At 40.6% G+C, this 16,358-nt stretch overlaps 1 protein-coding gene across 1 annotated transcript in view; it reads left to right on the top strand.

Moving 5' to 3' along the window:
* The window catches only part of LOC100699123 (neuropilin-1a), a 95,881-nt gene that overhangs the window by 21,017 nt on the left and 58,506 nt on the right, over positions 1-16,358 (top strand). Inside the window, exon 3 of the mRNA XM_005476791.4 lies at positions 7,653-7,834. Within this exon, the coding sequence (XP_005476848.1) occupies positions 7,653-7,834 (182 nt within the window). The remainder of the gene's footprint in view (positions 1-7,652; positions 7,835-16,358) is intronic.

The following is a 16,358-nucleotide window of genomic DNA, read 5'->3' as shown; positions in this document are numbered from 1 at the left end:
CTCGGGACGTGACGAATCGTTGGTATATTACGCGTTGGGAGTGAGAACGGGTTAGGTGGGCATAACCTGTGCTAATTCAAGTCATACATCTGTATGTGATTTATATGAATGTGCAATAGGAATATTACCAAATTATTTGAATTCTATGGTGGAGGAAACTATGGCTGCACCTTGCTAAACAAACTAGCACGCATTAGCTCATAATTTATTCACCTTCTTCAAGTATGCTGACTTCTGGCTCCATAAAGGCAAAACAACATCAGCCAAAATGCTAAAATCAATGTGGAACTTCACAAACCAGTGAGCAACATCCATTATTTACACCTAGTTTAACTAGATGCACCTCTCTGCTTTGTGAGGAAATGATGCACAGATCAAATGTAGCATTCAAGGTGTGTGCGCCATCGTTTCTGGCATAAAGCCTCAGTTATGAGACCTAAATGACTCATGAACAGGAAACAGGATGTAACAGAAGAGAACTTCTGATGTAAAGGCTGCTGACAATTTTGCCTATTATTCAGTGCAGTTCTTGTTTACAAAGGTGAAGGGAATTTGTATTGACGGATTTTCAGGTAATTATTCAGGATATACAGTTTGGCAGCTTTAGCTGCTTAATACATTAAAAGTAGACTTGTTTGGGTGTGAAAGGAAAAACTGTTGCGTTATGCAATTTGTTTTAGGCCCGTTGGACGATGATGCATGACAATACCTGTTAAATTTAGAGAATAGGGCATGATACCCTTTTAAAAACAGAGTACTGTCTTAGTGTTATCGACACAATGGCTCTCAGTCTGCTGCTGAGTCCAAAAATATTTTGCTGAGGTTGTTAAAAGGCTAATGAGGGAAATCACTGGATGAGACAGGAGTAGATGGGTGCTGTTGGAGAAAAGTGGGCATGCCAAAAAGTTTATTACAGTACTTTATCAAACTTTACCACCTGAAAATGACTGAAAGAGAAGCTTTTGGAAGAACCTTTGAATGTCTGGAGAGGAAGGTGGAGCGCAGACAGTGTTTGCACAGAGGGATCCAGACGAAAGGAAAGGGATCTGGTTAAAATAAAGGGATGTCAAAGAAGAAGGTGTGACAGCGCTCTGCAGAAACACTGAGTCATTCCCAGCTTCAGCTTCGCCTTGCAGGAGGTGAATTTAGCAACAGCTCAAAGTTCACTCTGTAAATGCTCCTGTGATATGTTCCAGATGTGCTGTAAGAAGTTAGCCACAGGGGTAATGCAATACAACACAGCACCATGAGCATGTTAATGAGTTGTAATGCATTTGGAGAGCAGAACGAGGGTGCATGCTTACAATTCAGCACTCCAGTAGCTTGGGAAAGAGGTGAGAAAGAATTCGGGGCTGTGTGAAAAATTCCCATTCCATGTCTGGATCTTATTTATTTTAAGTGGTAATCTGCCATATCCTCATTTGTGTTAAATTTGGCAGCACTGGAAGAACTAAATGGTCACTGTTCTCAACAGTTTTCTTTGCGCTTACTGTAACAAAGATTACTTATCTGCGAGGGTGATACTGTGACACGTTTATTTGTTTTGCTTTAGCTGGTTTCTCAACTGAATGGAAATTATTTCTAATCAGTGAAATCGCATTTTTGTTTTCCCAGTTAGGCCTGTTAGAAATTTTGATAATGCTAGCCGCCCCGTTTCCATAGACTCTATGCAAGTGCATGTTGTTATTGCGCATAAATAATAGACATATGGGACTAGCATAGGCCAAGCTATTCATTTTAGCTGCTGCCTGTGCTGACACATTTGTTAAAGTGGCCACGCCCAGATTTTAATCTTTAACTAAATCCAAACAGATGAGCTATAACAGCAGCTCACCCCCATACGAGTGTTATAAAGGGAGAAATTAGCTACTTTGTACTAAACCTTTCTTTGTACCAAGCTGTAAACATGTTATTTTGCTGAATTTGGAGATTTAGAGTCTTAGAGCCTCTGGTGGTCACTGGAGTAGCTGCAGTTTTTGACACCTCTGCATAATCGTTATTTTTCAGTTCTGGAAGTTGTCACTTGCTCATTTCTCATCATTTAAAATATAGCGTTATTGTTACTGCTGTTAGGTTAAGACCAAACGTTAGGTCTCAACTTTGTTTAGTTTTAAAGACATAAAGATGGAAAAATAGAGAAGGGGACGTCACACCACAAAGGGCCATGGGTCGGACTCAAACCCTACTGCACTCCGACCGTGTGGCATATGGTCAGCTGCTCACCCAGTGAACTGAACTGGTACTCACAGTATCACCGCTTAGTCATTTTCTTATGCAGTTAAGACTGTAGCTTCCTCGCCATATAGATTTTGTCAGGTGGTTATATATGTAACGTGAATATCTGTAAAGACTTTTCAAATGAATTCATAAACTTTCAATAGTCATAGTCTGCAAACGTATTTAGAAACTTGAGAAAGTGCGTCCAAAAAAGAGATGCAGACCAGTTTAATCTTAACCTTCAGCTTCTTTCATCTTTGGCAAATCAAATCAAACCGTAATTATAAAAGTGACAGACCTGGCTCCTTGGGGCACACTCCCTTAATTTTCTGAGGTGGAAATTGCACAATTATTAGCTTACACTGAATTTTGTTAAATTATGAGTTCTTTGTGCTATAGAGTAGACAAAAAAGATCGCACATTTCTTATGAAACTGTTTAATTCTTGAAGCTCCTGCGACTTTATTATCCACCTTTTCACCTTCCTCTGCTCTGCTTCTACTTGCTTATTAACCTTAACATGCACTTCCTGTTCTATACATGACGGTCAGTAAGTGCGTCCATTAATTGCATAAAATGTTAATTTAAACATCTGCTCTTGGCCCTCCAGATGGAATGCCAAGCATTTTTGCCCTTGAGCAAGGCATTTGCCACGGACAGCTGCATTTGGAGGGCATGAATAGCCGGTGTGGTTAATGAGTGATGTGAGGGGATGGAGAGGAGGCTGCAGGGCTGAAGACTGAGAGACTCTCCTTAACTAGAGTGTGAAGAGACAGACCCACTTCATTAAACGGGCTGTCTGTGCAAACACTCACTGCCTGCAGGACTGGCTGCAGTGACTGAGGGAGTGAGTGTAGCCATCTGCATGCAGCCACACACACAGTTTCTGTGCGCCTCTCTCTCCCTGTTATTTTATGAGCCTTTCTAGGGGAGGACAAGGGAGGGAGAGGTGGAGGAGCTGGGTGGAAGTTTGATGCTATGAATAAAAATGCCATCACCTACACATCACCGTCGGCACTAAGACTTTACAAGTGAGCACTTAAGTCCATTTCTCACCGGGCATGTAAAGCCGTCTGCGAACGCATGCAGAGTAAGACCAGAGACAAAAGGAAAATAAGTCAGAAAAGGAGAAAGAGAGCAGATTTTGTACACCCAAGGCGAACGTATCCCAGTTTAAACACAGAAAACATCATCTGTCCCCTGAGCTGTCTGAGAGCTACTGTAAATTTCACAACATTAAAATTAAAAGCATTTTTTTTAATAAAATGCTGCTGTCTTTTCATAATCATGTTTTTAGAGGTTTTTGCTGCCGTAATAGGCGTATTAGTTAAATAACTTGGGGCCTGTTAATTCACTGAGCTTAGAGAGTCTACGTCTGGGCAGCTTTGGGCTTTGACTGTGTTTCTACTTTGCCTGCTGGTGTAAAATTCGGAATTTTGTGGCATTTTTTTGGGAGCTGATCCTGTATGATTTCTTTAGAAATGTGTTACTGTTGGCTGGATGAAAGTACAAAGCCAATGTCCTTAAATGTTTGCAGATTTAAAGGTGTCCTGGGAGAGCCTGGTCTAAAATGAGCCTTTATTTTACCTTGTTATGCTGTGTCTCCTGTCTGTCTGTATTTCCACTTTTAACCATCTAATAAAGGAAAGAAAAACTCTTTAATAAATCCAGTTTACACAGTTAGAAAATAAAATATCCAAAGGATATTTTTATAACTTTCTCAATGACTTTTGCTGACCTGTTCAAGACCTCACCTGTAATCACCGCTGTGATTTGCAAGATTAGATCTAGAAACATCCTCACATCTGTGCACAGTGATACACAGGAGCTTTGTTTTTCCCTCACCGTAAACACAAAGAGACCAAAAAACTTTAAATCAAGATGTCTGCATCAGATACAGGACAGAAAACAAAGCCCTGCTGTCAGACTGACGGGGAGACTCTTTGAAAACGACTGCCTAACAAGCTCTCTGCCTGCACGCTAATGCTTTTAGCCATCAGAAAAATCATCAGTCAGCAGTCTGAGTCAAGCTAACAGTCTAGACGAGCTCCAGTCAAAACCCACCGATTAAGTTTCTGTGCGAAAGCCATAGGTGTGTTTATCGTTTCTGGTTCAAATGCATTAAACTGGTCGTGGTTATCTGGGGAAGCTTGTTTTTGTTTTAAATATGCATCACTGTGGGGAAGAACTCTCATTAATGTGAGTCTTATCTACCAGCTTCTGACCAACAAGCTGCTAAAGGAATATTTTCATATTCTTTCCAGCTTCCTCAAGAAAACTTGTCTGATAGGTCAGAGGTCAAACTTTGCTTCAAAACAGAAACCCTAGATCTCGTATGGATTTTCTGTCTTACTCAAGGACGGCACAGCTCGTACAGACCAATCACGTCCCAGCTCTGCAGCTCTTTTATTTTACACATATCAGCTCCGATTCTTCTTATCCCAAATTGCCTCCATTGCTGCCTTGAAAGGATGAGGCTTTGTACATCATATATTACTGCTGTGTGTAATATTTGTAAAGCACTAATCAAAACAGCTACTAACGCTTTCAGACACTGTAGCAATAATAAGAGATACATGTCAAAACAAGGACATGAAAAGTAGAGTATAAAAAGGCCAACAAGTGAATAGTGAGTAATGATTTTTTTTCTTTCCCGTCCTACATGTTCTGAGCGCCGATGCTGGAGGCAGTCTGAGCAGTATAGCTGATTTCCAGTGGGTTTTCCTGCCATGACAGCCAGACAGGAAATTTAACAGTGTTTCCCACACAATTAGATTGTGTTTGTGGCGTTTAGGCTGAGGCCGACCTGTGTGCCGACCTCTGTGTGCAGCATCCACACGCTCTTAAATTATTATTAAATCCCTTCTTTAAACAGGTTGTTTCACTAAGTTCAGGATCTATTCCTCAAGAGTGAAACAAACTGACTTATAGATAATACAGATGCAATAAACAGCTTCAGGAAGTGATAAATCAGGAATATGATTGGTAACATCCATACATATTATCATTTTAAAAACCTGTGAAATAAATAGTTAATTCCAAACTGGGTGTGAATGCCAGGTACAGAGAGTATCCTGTGTCCTGATATTCTTAATGCTATATTGGAAATCTTTGCAGAAGAGCTTCATAAATAAACAATGTTTCTTTTTTTCTGATGTAAAGGAGGCCCATCAAACTTTTGCACACGAGAAATCCAGTTCACACAACATCACACAGCTTCCAGGTGCACAGATATAATAATAATGGATTGCATTTATATAGCGCTTTTTGGGACCCTCAAAGCGCTTTACAATTCCACTATTCATTCACTCTCACATTCACACACTGGTGAAGGCAAGCTACAGTTGTAGCCACAGCTGCCCTGGGGCAGACTGACAGAAGCGAGGCTGCCATATCGCGCCATCGGCCCCTCTGGCCAACACCAGTAGGCAGTAGGTGAAGTGTCTTGCCCAAGGACACAACGACCAAGCAAGAAGAACTGCCAACTCTTGAGCCACGATCGCCCTTAATGCATGGATAATGAGAATATTAGCACTATAATAAAGTGCTGACAAAATGTGTAGATTAAACAACAATTTTACAAGTAATAAAAAAGAAAACAATATGAAATAATACCATAAAATCTCCTCTCTCTCAGCCTGAGGCATTTCAGCAAACACTGGAGATGGACCTTGACCCTAAAGCACTCACTTTTTGGATTATCTGCTTTCTTAGGCAGTGAATTAATAATAAAGGCGTAACTGTTTTCCAGCAAGCAAGGACAAAATGACTAAAACCAGTACTTTTTTACTACTTACTATAGCTTACTCCAATCTGATCTGAACGCAATCAATTTGATATGAATAGAAAATGTTACATTTTCAAACCCTGTTTTCACCATGAGCTCGTCACATTTGGTGTATGTGGTCTTGAATCTGTTCAACCAGCTTGCATCTGAGCAGACAACCTGTGCAGCTTCTTCAGGCCCAGTTATTTATTTCAGCTCCTGTGTAGCACAAAGAGATGATTATCATAACATACACACACTTACAAGTGTATTCATATAGCCAGACATCCACTTTTTACTCATTTCTACCCTTAAAAGTGTAGTTAAGGTGCTGAATAACATGAGTTGATGTGCAGAATATGGCACAACATGGCCTTGGATAAACAAAAACACACGTATTACTGATTACACACTCACGCACACACTTGAGATGTTGTAAAGCGGACAGTGGGTGGACAGAAGGGTGTCGGCTGGTAAAGGATGAGTCGCTGCAGCGGTGGTGGGAGGTCCACGCTGAGGGCAGAGACTGATGAAGTCTCTCGGTGCGCTCGGTGGGATCCCTGCAGCCTCCCGGTGCTTCATCCTGCCATGTGTTCATATTCCTGTTATCTCTGCCTCTTTCTTTCTCTCTGTGGTCTCCCTCTGACTCCCAGACGGAGGAGCCTCATGTCCGATCTCATAGATTCTGTTCACGCTACAGTTTCCTACATCTGATTCTCTTTTCATTTACCCACACATACTTGAGACAGAGCTGATGTTTTCTTATCATCGTGAAAAGAAACAACATGCGCAGTATTTTGTTTTTTTACTCTAGATGAAGTCCAGTGAATATATGGATCCCAACGTGGGGTTAGATTTAAGCAAAGATCATTTTTATATGAATGTGCAGAGGTTCTAGAGTCACACAAGTCTGATCCATACGCCATTTTTGAGGTTGAGTTATTTAATATCATACTGCCTTGTAAGCTACCTGTTGTTACACAGCCAATCCAGATACCGGCTCTAAATCTAAGCAAACAGTTACATTCGTCATTAATTACAATGCTGCATCAGAGCACATTATCCAGCTGAGACCGTTTAATCCTGCAACAGTATTAGCTATAAGGACAAAAACCCCAAACATTTCAAACAAAGCCAGCCAGCTGAGATGGTATTTGGGGAAACGCCTCGATTCAGTCGAAATCCAGAAGCTCTTAGTGTCAACAAAACATGTTTGAGAAAGACAAATATGCTCTTCCTTTGTTGTGGTTTCACAGTATGGGCGTGTCCCTTCAGCTCCTCGAGCAGTCGGAATCAAAGTATTTATGAAAATGCATTCAAGAATAGATAAATCTGTCTCAGCAACACAAGACAGGACCTGTTCTTGCATTGTGGGAGTTTTTATTTCAGTTCCTTTTTACAACAGGGATGCATTGAGTTACTATTGTGTGCCAAACAGCAAGGAGGGGAAGTGAAGACAAATTCACTTCCCCTCCTCATTAAACATTTGCAGTAAGCTGGCAGTCCCACCTATAATCAGGAAAATGCCTCAAATCACTAATAAGCAAATCAACAGGAACATAAAAATCATCCTCAGTCTCAACAATTCAAAGTCAAAGTCGTGCACAGCTGCTGTTGTTGTTTTGCAGGATCATAAATTTAAACATGCATCTCCTCTGATTCCCCCACAGGTACGACTATGTGGAAGTTTACAATGGCGGCGACGAGTCTTCGCCCATGTTGGGAAAGTTTTGCGGGAAAATCGCACCGTCTCCGATCATCTCCACCGGCGGGCAGCTCCTCATCAAGTTTGTCTCCGACTACGAGACCCACGGGGCGGGATTCTCTGTTCGCTATGAGGTCTTCAAGACAGGTGTGTAGTTTCAAACAGAACTGCTGTGATGTCCTTGCCTTATCTGCTCAGCAGCAGTAAAAGCATGAGCTGAATGGCTCTGCTGTTTTACATAAATCCATAAATGAATGTGCTGAATACGCCTGGTGAAAAATGGCCCCTTTAAATTCAAATGTAGTTTTAGATATCCAGGTGATTGTTCTGTTGCTCTTGGATCAATTTTATATATCACCTTGTCATACATAAGGGAAAAAGTCTGAATTGAACACCATTTTAGCCATTTAACATATTATTAGGGTGGAAAAATGCAGGAGCAGATGACAAATTGAACAAAATCGCTATACCTGCCCTCTGTGAGTGAAAGGCAAAGGCAGCCTATATTTTATGGTAGTTATGGTAACCACTTGTCGCAGTAATTTTGCAAACTTAGTTGAATTTTGAGCTCCATTGAAGCAATCATATTATTTCAGATTGCATATAAAAAAGACCACAATCATGTGACCTATGTGTTTGAATGTAGCAAGTAAGGGACACAGTGACTTTTCAGTAACAATGTAGCCATGCCCTGTGGCATACCCTGCTTATCCTCTGCTTTACTCTAAATCAGACTATAATTTACCAAATGAACATCAGATTGTATTTAATAGGATGTAAAACTAGCAACTCAGACTCTTTAACCAATTAGGAGAATATTTATTAACATCATAAATTAAGTAATGCACTCAGGTTTTTTGTGTATCCACATTAGTAGCCATTAGTTACCCCCTGGTGGCCTTTAGTAGGAATGCAGATTCGAGTAAGTTTTGCACTGGCTCCACTTTTCAGACTCAGAGGTTATTTTTATATAATCTATGGATTACTAAAAGGAAGTAAAACAGGAAGAAGTTGGTCAAGTAACCATAGCAACCACAAGTAACACAAAAAAGCTTCCAGGTTAAAGAAACATACTTGGAAGAGAAAATAAAAGCAAGCCGTGACACTATGAGCCCAACCTTGACCTAAACTTAAAACTGGACATGACTGGACAGTCAGTGGAGTGACCTTTAAATGAAGTGATTTACCAAAAACTCTGCAAAAAGCACTTTTTTAAATAGTGGTGTCAATATGTTTGTGACACTTGCTTTGTAAAGTTGATAAATTATAAAATCAGGAAAGTCTTTTCTTACTGTGATGATTGTGTAGATGTTTCATGCGTATTATTTTTGCAGTGAGTAAAAACCAATTTGTATGTTAATGTAATCATGACACTAACAGAGATAAGAAATGACCTGAAAATAATCAAAAGTATGGAAGTGCATCTATTATTAACACCAATAAGCATTAAAAGGTGTGCAACTGTACCAACCTGCTGCAACACGTCACCACTCAATAAAACCTGGAATTCGCTCCCTGCAAGAGGCTTTCTCTAAAATTAGGGTTTAACAATATTTTTGGGTTTGTCTGCCTGAGAGCTGTAGCTGAACCTCTGGTACAGTGACCTCTATAGCTGCAGGCCAAACAAACTCAAAGACCCAGAATTCATTGGAGGAACACCAAGTCCCAGATGGGGCAGGATGCTAGCAGGATAGACCTACATAAACACTCCCTCTCAAGGAAGGAACCTTGCTCCCATGTCCTACATTTGTATTTGCTCTTTCCTCCAGGGTCCATTTGAGTAGCCGCCAAAACGACAAGTCTCCTGTGACTGCTTCAATTTTCACCAGTGGGGACTGGAGATAAATCAGATAAAAAGGGAACATGTGTGAGATTCCCCTTCGTTTTTGTTTGTACCCAAGAGAGCAATAACCATTCAGAAAATAACGGCATCCAGAAATAACAATCCCCAGGTGGATTTATGTTAGCAAGTGCTCCATTGTACTATGAAAAATGGATAGGCAAGTGCTCTTTTGTTCTTTAACGAGGTGCACGGCAGTACTATGAGGGGAGGTTAGAGGCCCAGCTCCAACTGAAGCTCCTCCAGGCTCTTCACTTGTCTCTTCTCTAAACTACAAAGTACAGCCCGACTCCTGACTCGAAAACTTTAAAAATATGCTCGTATCAACTTTAATTTCAGGGTACAAAGTGTAGCCGTGACTGATGAATGACAGGATGTCATTAGAGAGTCAGTGTAATAAATCTTTAAAAGTGGGTCAGAAAAGTATTAGCATGGAAGGAACACTGGTCCTGAGCATTTTTCTTTAAGGATCTTTTTAAAGATCCACAAAGAAAGTGAAGATTGGGATTCGCAGGCTCTTGTGAGCCAACTGCTTGAAGAACAGATACAACTTATAATTTTATCTGAGATGGATGGTGGCAATGTTTTAGTTAAAAACAGGCTAGCCACTGTGCTGTCACCCATTTCTACCTTTTGGCCGTTGCCCTGCTTCATTTGCGAAACCAGGCGTCGTGACTGAAAACAGCTTCTTTCTCATTAATTTTACACTAAAAGGCAATTTTCTTATATTCATTCAATTAAATTTAATTAAAGCCTATTTATATAGCGCCAAATCACAACAACAGTCACCTCAAGGCACGTTATATTGCATGGTAAAGACCCTGCAATAATACACTTGCATATTAATACAGTTGGCGACAGTGGGAAGGAAAACCTCTGGCAAAACCAGGAGCAAGGGAGGAAGAATATTAAATAAGACTTAAAACTAATGAGAGAGGCTATAAATTCATTAGGTCATAATTAGGACTTATTATGAGGCCATAAATCAAGTGAGAAGTCAAAACCGACTCATAGGCTTCTTTTTTTTGTTCCCTACTGACCCTTAGCATGAATGCTGGGTTTAGCTAAACCTCTTAACTAATAACCCCAAATGTATGTGCCATTTAATTTAACAGACCCTTTAAAAATGGTTTGAAAAGTCTTGCACTTTGCACTGGAAACAGCTGCAGAGACGTTTCACCACAAGGTCTATTTAGTATTTCTTCTGAGGGTGATTGATCTTAACCATCACCGCTCTTCATCGCTAGGTTTTCATGGAACTGTGCCAAGAGTTTAATTTAGACAAATCATAAATCACTACCAGAAAACTGCTCGCCATCGTTAAAGAACGTGATCAGAATCTTCTCAGCAGCTACTAAATGCACCTCGCGGTGAGTATCTGAAAGATCGTTTTTCAAAATAAAATTGCTCCGATTTTTCTCATATTACCCTTGCGTGTCGATTAAAAAAATGAGGGTTTAACTGCGTGATGTAGGAAGCGAATGAAGCGTAGTTGTCAGATCTGTGAGTGTTGCCATGCTGCTGTTGTCCCACCTTGTAACTGTCAGAGAAACTGTTGTTGTTGTTGAACACGTCCAGCCGCCGTGTCTTGTCTGCAAGCTACTGTTCAGCACCAAGACGAATGCTTCAGAACAAGCTGTTTGAATGTGCTCACACCCATTTTTATGTTATTGCACAGCCTGCACGTGCACGTGTTGACATCTTTTATTACTTTTTTTGCTTCTGCATGTGTGAAAATCAGTCTTTGTTGGTAACGCGGTGCATTCATTTGGTTTCCTTTGTGCCTATGAAACAGACAGGTGTGTGGGACCCCAGGCTCATTTAGCTAATGGGCTGTTTGTCCTTGGAGGCAACAGGGGTGACCTGCAGATGAGATGGATGCTCTGGCATAGAAGAGGGGCTGTGAAACTAGGGCACAATACGCGTGTGGGTGGGAGCATGTGTTTGTGTGTGTGTGGGTGTGCTGGCCTCAATATGGGTCCTCTACCTCCTAACAAGTTAAAAACAGCACTTGTACTCACTCAGGTAATCCCCCTGCCATGTCGCTGCCTGGCTCCTCACCACATTTAAAATCCATTACAGTCAGAGCAGCATATTGTGACTCACTGCTAAATGGAGCCACTGCTCCGAGTACTGCTCTTCTTTGTCTTCAGTGCACGATTATCTCTCTCTGTTTTTGTCCTTTGAGCGCAGATCTTTTCAGATCTGTGCTCCCTAAAGTATCAGAGGGACTAGATTTGGTTTTGGATATTATATGTAATGTAAGATGGGGGGGTTTTCTCGCTGTTGTTATGTGCACTTTTTTATCCTCACACAATAAAATATGTGAGGATAAAAAAGGAAAAGTGATGGAGATGACAAGGTCTCTTTGGAAAGCACTGCTTCTGTTGCATTTGAATTACTCCCTGTTATAAACGTTGACCAGTAGCCAGTATTATGTGTTCTGTGTTAAAACCTTTCAACCCAAGGTTCATTTTGGGAAAGAGGATGGGGTTTGAATGAGAGAAAATTTGAGAGCAAGGGCAAGCCAGAGGCAGTGATGGAGCTGCTGTGGTCAAAAAAAATATTTTTAATGCACTCTGAGCAGCTGATACACAAAGTCCAGGTCGTTGCACCACATGTTCTTCCTCAGATGCCTCGGGATGTTGCAGTCTCATCCTGGGGGAAGAATTCATGGTGCACAACCCCATGACTGATTGAAAAAGCGACACTCATGACCTTATGTGCCACCTTCAGACTTGGAGACTGCAGGTTCTCTCTCAAGCCATCTCTCAGCACCAGTGATAATCCTGAAAGTCGCTTCAGTTTGACGCAGAAGTTGTTGTTTGCGGTCCTTGTTGGAATCACATGTTTAAGGGGATTTTCATTATGTGTTTTAGATGCATGAGGGTTGGAAATGGTACAGAATTATTGACTATTTTAAATCAGGTGTGCTGTTTGTATCCATGAGCTTTTTTTAGGCTTTTTTCTACAAGTGTGAAGACTAAAAGCTAACGAGCTTTTTGGTTCCGTTTGTAGTCCAAAGCCTTAACCATACCTTCAAAAACTTCAGTTCTATCATGTTAATCTCAGTTTTTCTTTTATATTTAAGCATTATTTGCGTTTGAATTAAGAAAAACATATGAAGTCTGTAAAAACAGGGGAGCATTGGCTGTTTGCCTGAACACCACGAATGACTTGTTTTTCTTTTCTTGCAAAAAAGTCCTTGTGGGTGTTCTCCGAATGACTGATTCTATCTGGATAAAAGGCAGCAGTGATGCAGTGTTGCTATATCATCATAAAAACCATTCGTGTGCAATCTGCAATGTGGGAATTTCACACAGGAAACTGAAGTTCCCTTTTTTTAACCGACATCAGCGTTATTTTCTTGCACCCATGACCACCAGAGCTACTCAACATTATTAAATGTGACTGTTTTTAAGCCAAGCAAATTAAATGAAAATAAAACACTAGGTTTTAGTATTTTCCCATTATATGAGAGCCTTTTTGCTAGATTTGACATATGTCTCCACTTACCTTTGCCTAATTCTGTGTATCAGTCTGTGGCTTCGTCCCTCATCTCCAGCCCTCTTTCCCCCCTGTCATTAGTACAAGAAAATCCCTAAACACTGCCACAAAAAGCACCAACCCTCATTCAGATGACATGTTCTGTTTGGCTTTAAAGATGGCACTAATGAGTGCTGGGCTGTAAAGCTCGGTCGCATCCGTCTTTTGTAACCATAACCATAACTCCACCCTCTGCAGACCGCACAGTGCATTTCATTTAGAAATGATAGCCAAGTGAGGCCTCTTCAGTGTCCTGGAACTATATTTGTCCCAACTCTCCTGTTTTACTACAGCTTTTTCAAACCAGAAACACATGTTTGTCTCTGTGGTTTGGTAGACAAGAGGGGGGTGTGATTTCTTTCCCCTCTCTCTTTCTGATGTGACCTCAAGCCGCAGCTGATTGAAGGGTCATTGATTGACTGAAAAAAAGATGAAAGTAAGAAGAAGATGGATGGACAGAGGATGGATAAATGGGAAATGAGAGCACCATGTTGTTAAAGGAAAGAATGCACTCGTGTCAGTAACGTAGCACAGTAACACATATGCTTTTGCACATATGCGGCCCCTTTTGACCAAAACATTGTTAAATATGGAAATATACACATACTGAAGCATGCAAGGGTTTTTTGTCTTTTTTGGCTATTTGATTGCTTGTTTAAGCTGCTGGGGGTTTTCTCATTTTCAAGACATAATAGTCCAAGTTACAACATCCAGAACTGAAAAACTGTAGTTCCTCAAGTGGCCACTTGAGGCTGCTTCCATACCTGTGCAAGTAGACAACCATATATGTGTGTGTGTGTATATATATATATGTATATATATATATATATAAATAAAATATGGGTTTTTTTTTTTATCTCCCTAGCTTATTTCCGCCTCCACAATAAAAGCTCGGTGGGTGAAATTTTAGAGGCATGCCCATTTTAACTGACAGCGCCACCTACAGGTCCTCGCCTCCACTGAACTGAACCTCTTAATGAAATGATCTGACACATAATTTGATTCACTGTGTAATGCAGGCCATCCAAAAAGTTTGTGCTCTACTGTTTTATTAATCCTTTACTAATTAGCAGGCATGCACCCATACAGTTTAACAATGGTGCTTGCTAATCAAGCTCGCTAACCTCAGCTGATAACTTTACCCTCTCATGTAAAAAAAACCCCCACAAAAGTAAAATGCTGCCAATACTGCTAATGCATCTAAACTGCTATATTGAGGCGTAAAAATGTGCAGTCATCAAGCAAATTGATGATGTCATAGTCATAGGGACTTTGCTAATCTTTTATATACAGTCTGTGGTTAAGTCATATTTATTCAAACGGGTACAGATTTGGAATTTTGGTTTTAAATTTGACAAAAGGAAATCATAAACTCAAAGAGCACAACAATGCACGGAGGCAGAGGAGGAGAGGTGAAAAGAGGCTTGTAAACAAAAAGGCTGGTGGTAATGGGGAAATACAGGACTATAAATAGTCTGAGAACTCACTGACTAATAAAACAGAAGTGAAACAAGTCAGGTTGTGGAAAACCATCTTAAAGGCAGGAAATACAACAAAGGCATGCAGTAACAGAACAAAACACACTAACATAGGTGAACATAGGGAAGCAGTGACAAGAAAAGATGGGGCAGCAGGGAAAAGGAAAAGAAAAACAACACAAAAACACTAGAAAAGTAACCACAGGCAGTGCAAACCATGGCAATGAGGTGCTATCATATTAAAAATAACCCACATTGATTGATGAACAAACAAGTTGCATTATTCATTTTTATCTTCATTAAATCAGATTAATTTCTGTCCTTGATAGACATACCGCAGCACAGATTTCTCAACCTAGATTTGAGAAACCCATCTGCACATTTCACACAGACACACACATAACTCTCGCGCACACGCACACAGTCCAAAGTGTGCCAGCTGAGCAGGAGCGAAGCCTCCCTCATCCCTCGCCGCCCATCTTTCCTCATCATTTATCATGTCGCCCTTTTAATGACACCACCTGTGTCAACAGCGAGGGGACCATTTCAGTGTGTGCGTGCCTCTCCTTGTGTTTCTATCCGTGTGTGGATTCGCGTTTGCAGGCATGCTCAGATAACATGCAGGTCACATCTGGACTGGCAACACGAGAAGCCCCCCGCGCCGCAACACACTCACGCTAACACACACACACACTTTGTTCCTGCCTCCGAGCAACGCTTGACCCGCGTCCACGCCTCGTGTCCTCCTGTCTCGCTCGGAGATCAGTCACTGTCTCGTAACCTCGCTCATGTCACTTTGCAACAAGCAAGGTGTGAGCCGCCCCTCCGTGTTGACCGATGCAAGCCGACGCAGAGATTTTACATGAGCAGTGTAAACATTGCGGATGTGACTGTGGAGAAAACAGCTTGTGTACAAATGATGGCAATGACATAACAGCTGCCAAGCTGGCCCGCTGCTCTGTTTGGATGAGGCTTGTGTCACGTGTTATTACTTTGAACTGGGTCGTCTGTGTTAAAAAAAGGTTTGTTTAGATAATGTGAAGATCTAAAAGAGCATGTGATGTTTTCATGCATCTGTTGTGGGTCAGACTCTGAGGCTTCATTGTCCAGTAGACAGGAATCGTACTTTCTAAAAACATCTTCCAGGAATTTGATTTGTAGTCAAAGCTTTTCTCAAATCACATTTTTCTATTTTCCCTTTAGCTTGTAGCAGTTTTCATCCTTCTAGACTATTTTGGTCGGGGTTGGCCAGTTTTAAAGGTGATGGCCGTAGAAATCTCTGGCTTCTCTTGAATATAAACTAAATGGCACTCCAGGCCAGATGAAAGCTATGTAAATTTAATTTGGGGCTGAACTGTCCTTTTTAAGTTACTGGCATGCACAGCTGCAGGTGTAAAAGCACAAAGCAGTTTCCAGTGTTGTTTAATTTAATATAAAATTCAGCTGCAGTCACCAAGATTTATTATACCTATATAATTTTAATTATATATACTTATATAATTAGACCTATATGATATCTGGAATAATACATGCATTGTTCTCACTTCAGATACAGTAACTGCAAAGACAGCTAAGTTAACTAAAAATAAATATAAGGACTTTAACTATTAATTAAAGCTTATTACAAGGAACTTATTGTAAAGCGTTGCTCTTTCTTTAAACCTCTTTGTCTAAATGTCAATACTCAATATATTTATGTACTGTACGTGATTTGTGCTTGAAAATATCCTCAAATGCTGTTTGCAAAACATAAAAATTAATGCATGCACAAAAAACTTTACACATAAAACAGAAAGTAAGGAAATTT

Source organism: Oreochromis niloticus, linkage group LG18 (genome assembly GCF_001858045.2).
Source record: "Oreochromis niloticus isolate F11D_XX linkage group LG18, O_niloticus_UMD_NMBU, whole genome shotgun sequence".
Classification (NCBI taxonomy): Eukaryota; Metazoa; Chordata; class Actinopteri; order Cichliformes; family Cichlidae; genus Oreochromis; species Oreochromis niloticus.
The sequence above is the reverse complement of the archived record's forward strand: the minus strand, read 5'-3'. Positions and strand labels throughout refer to the sequence as shown.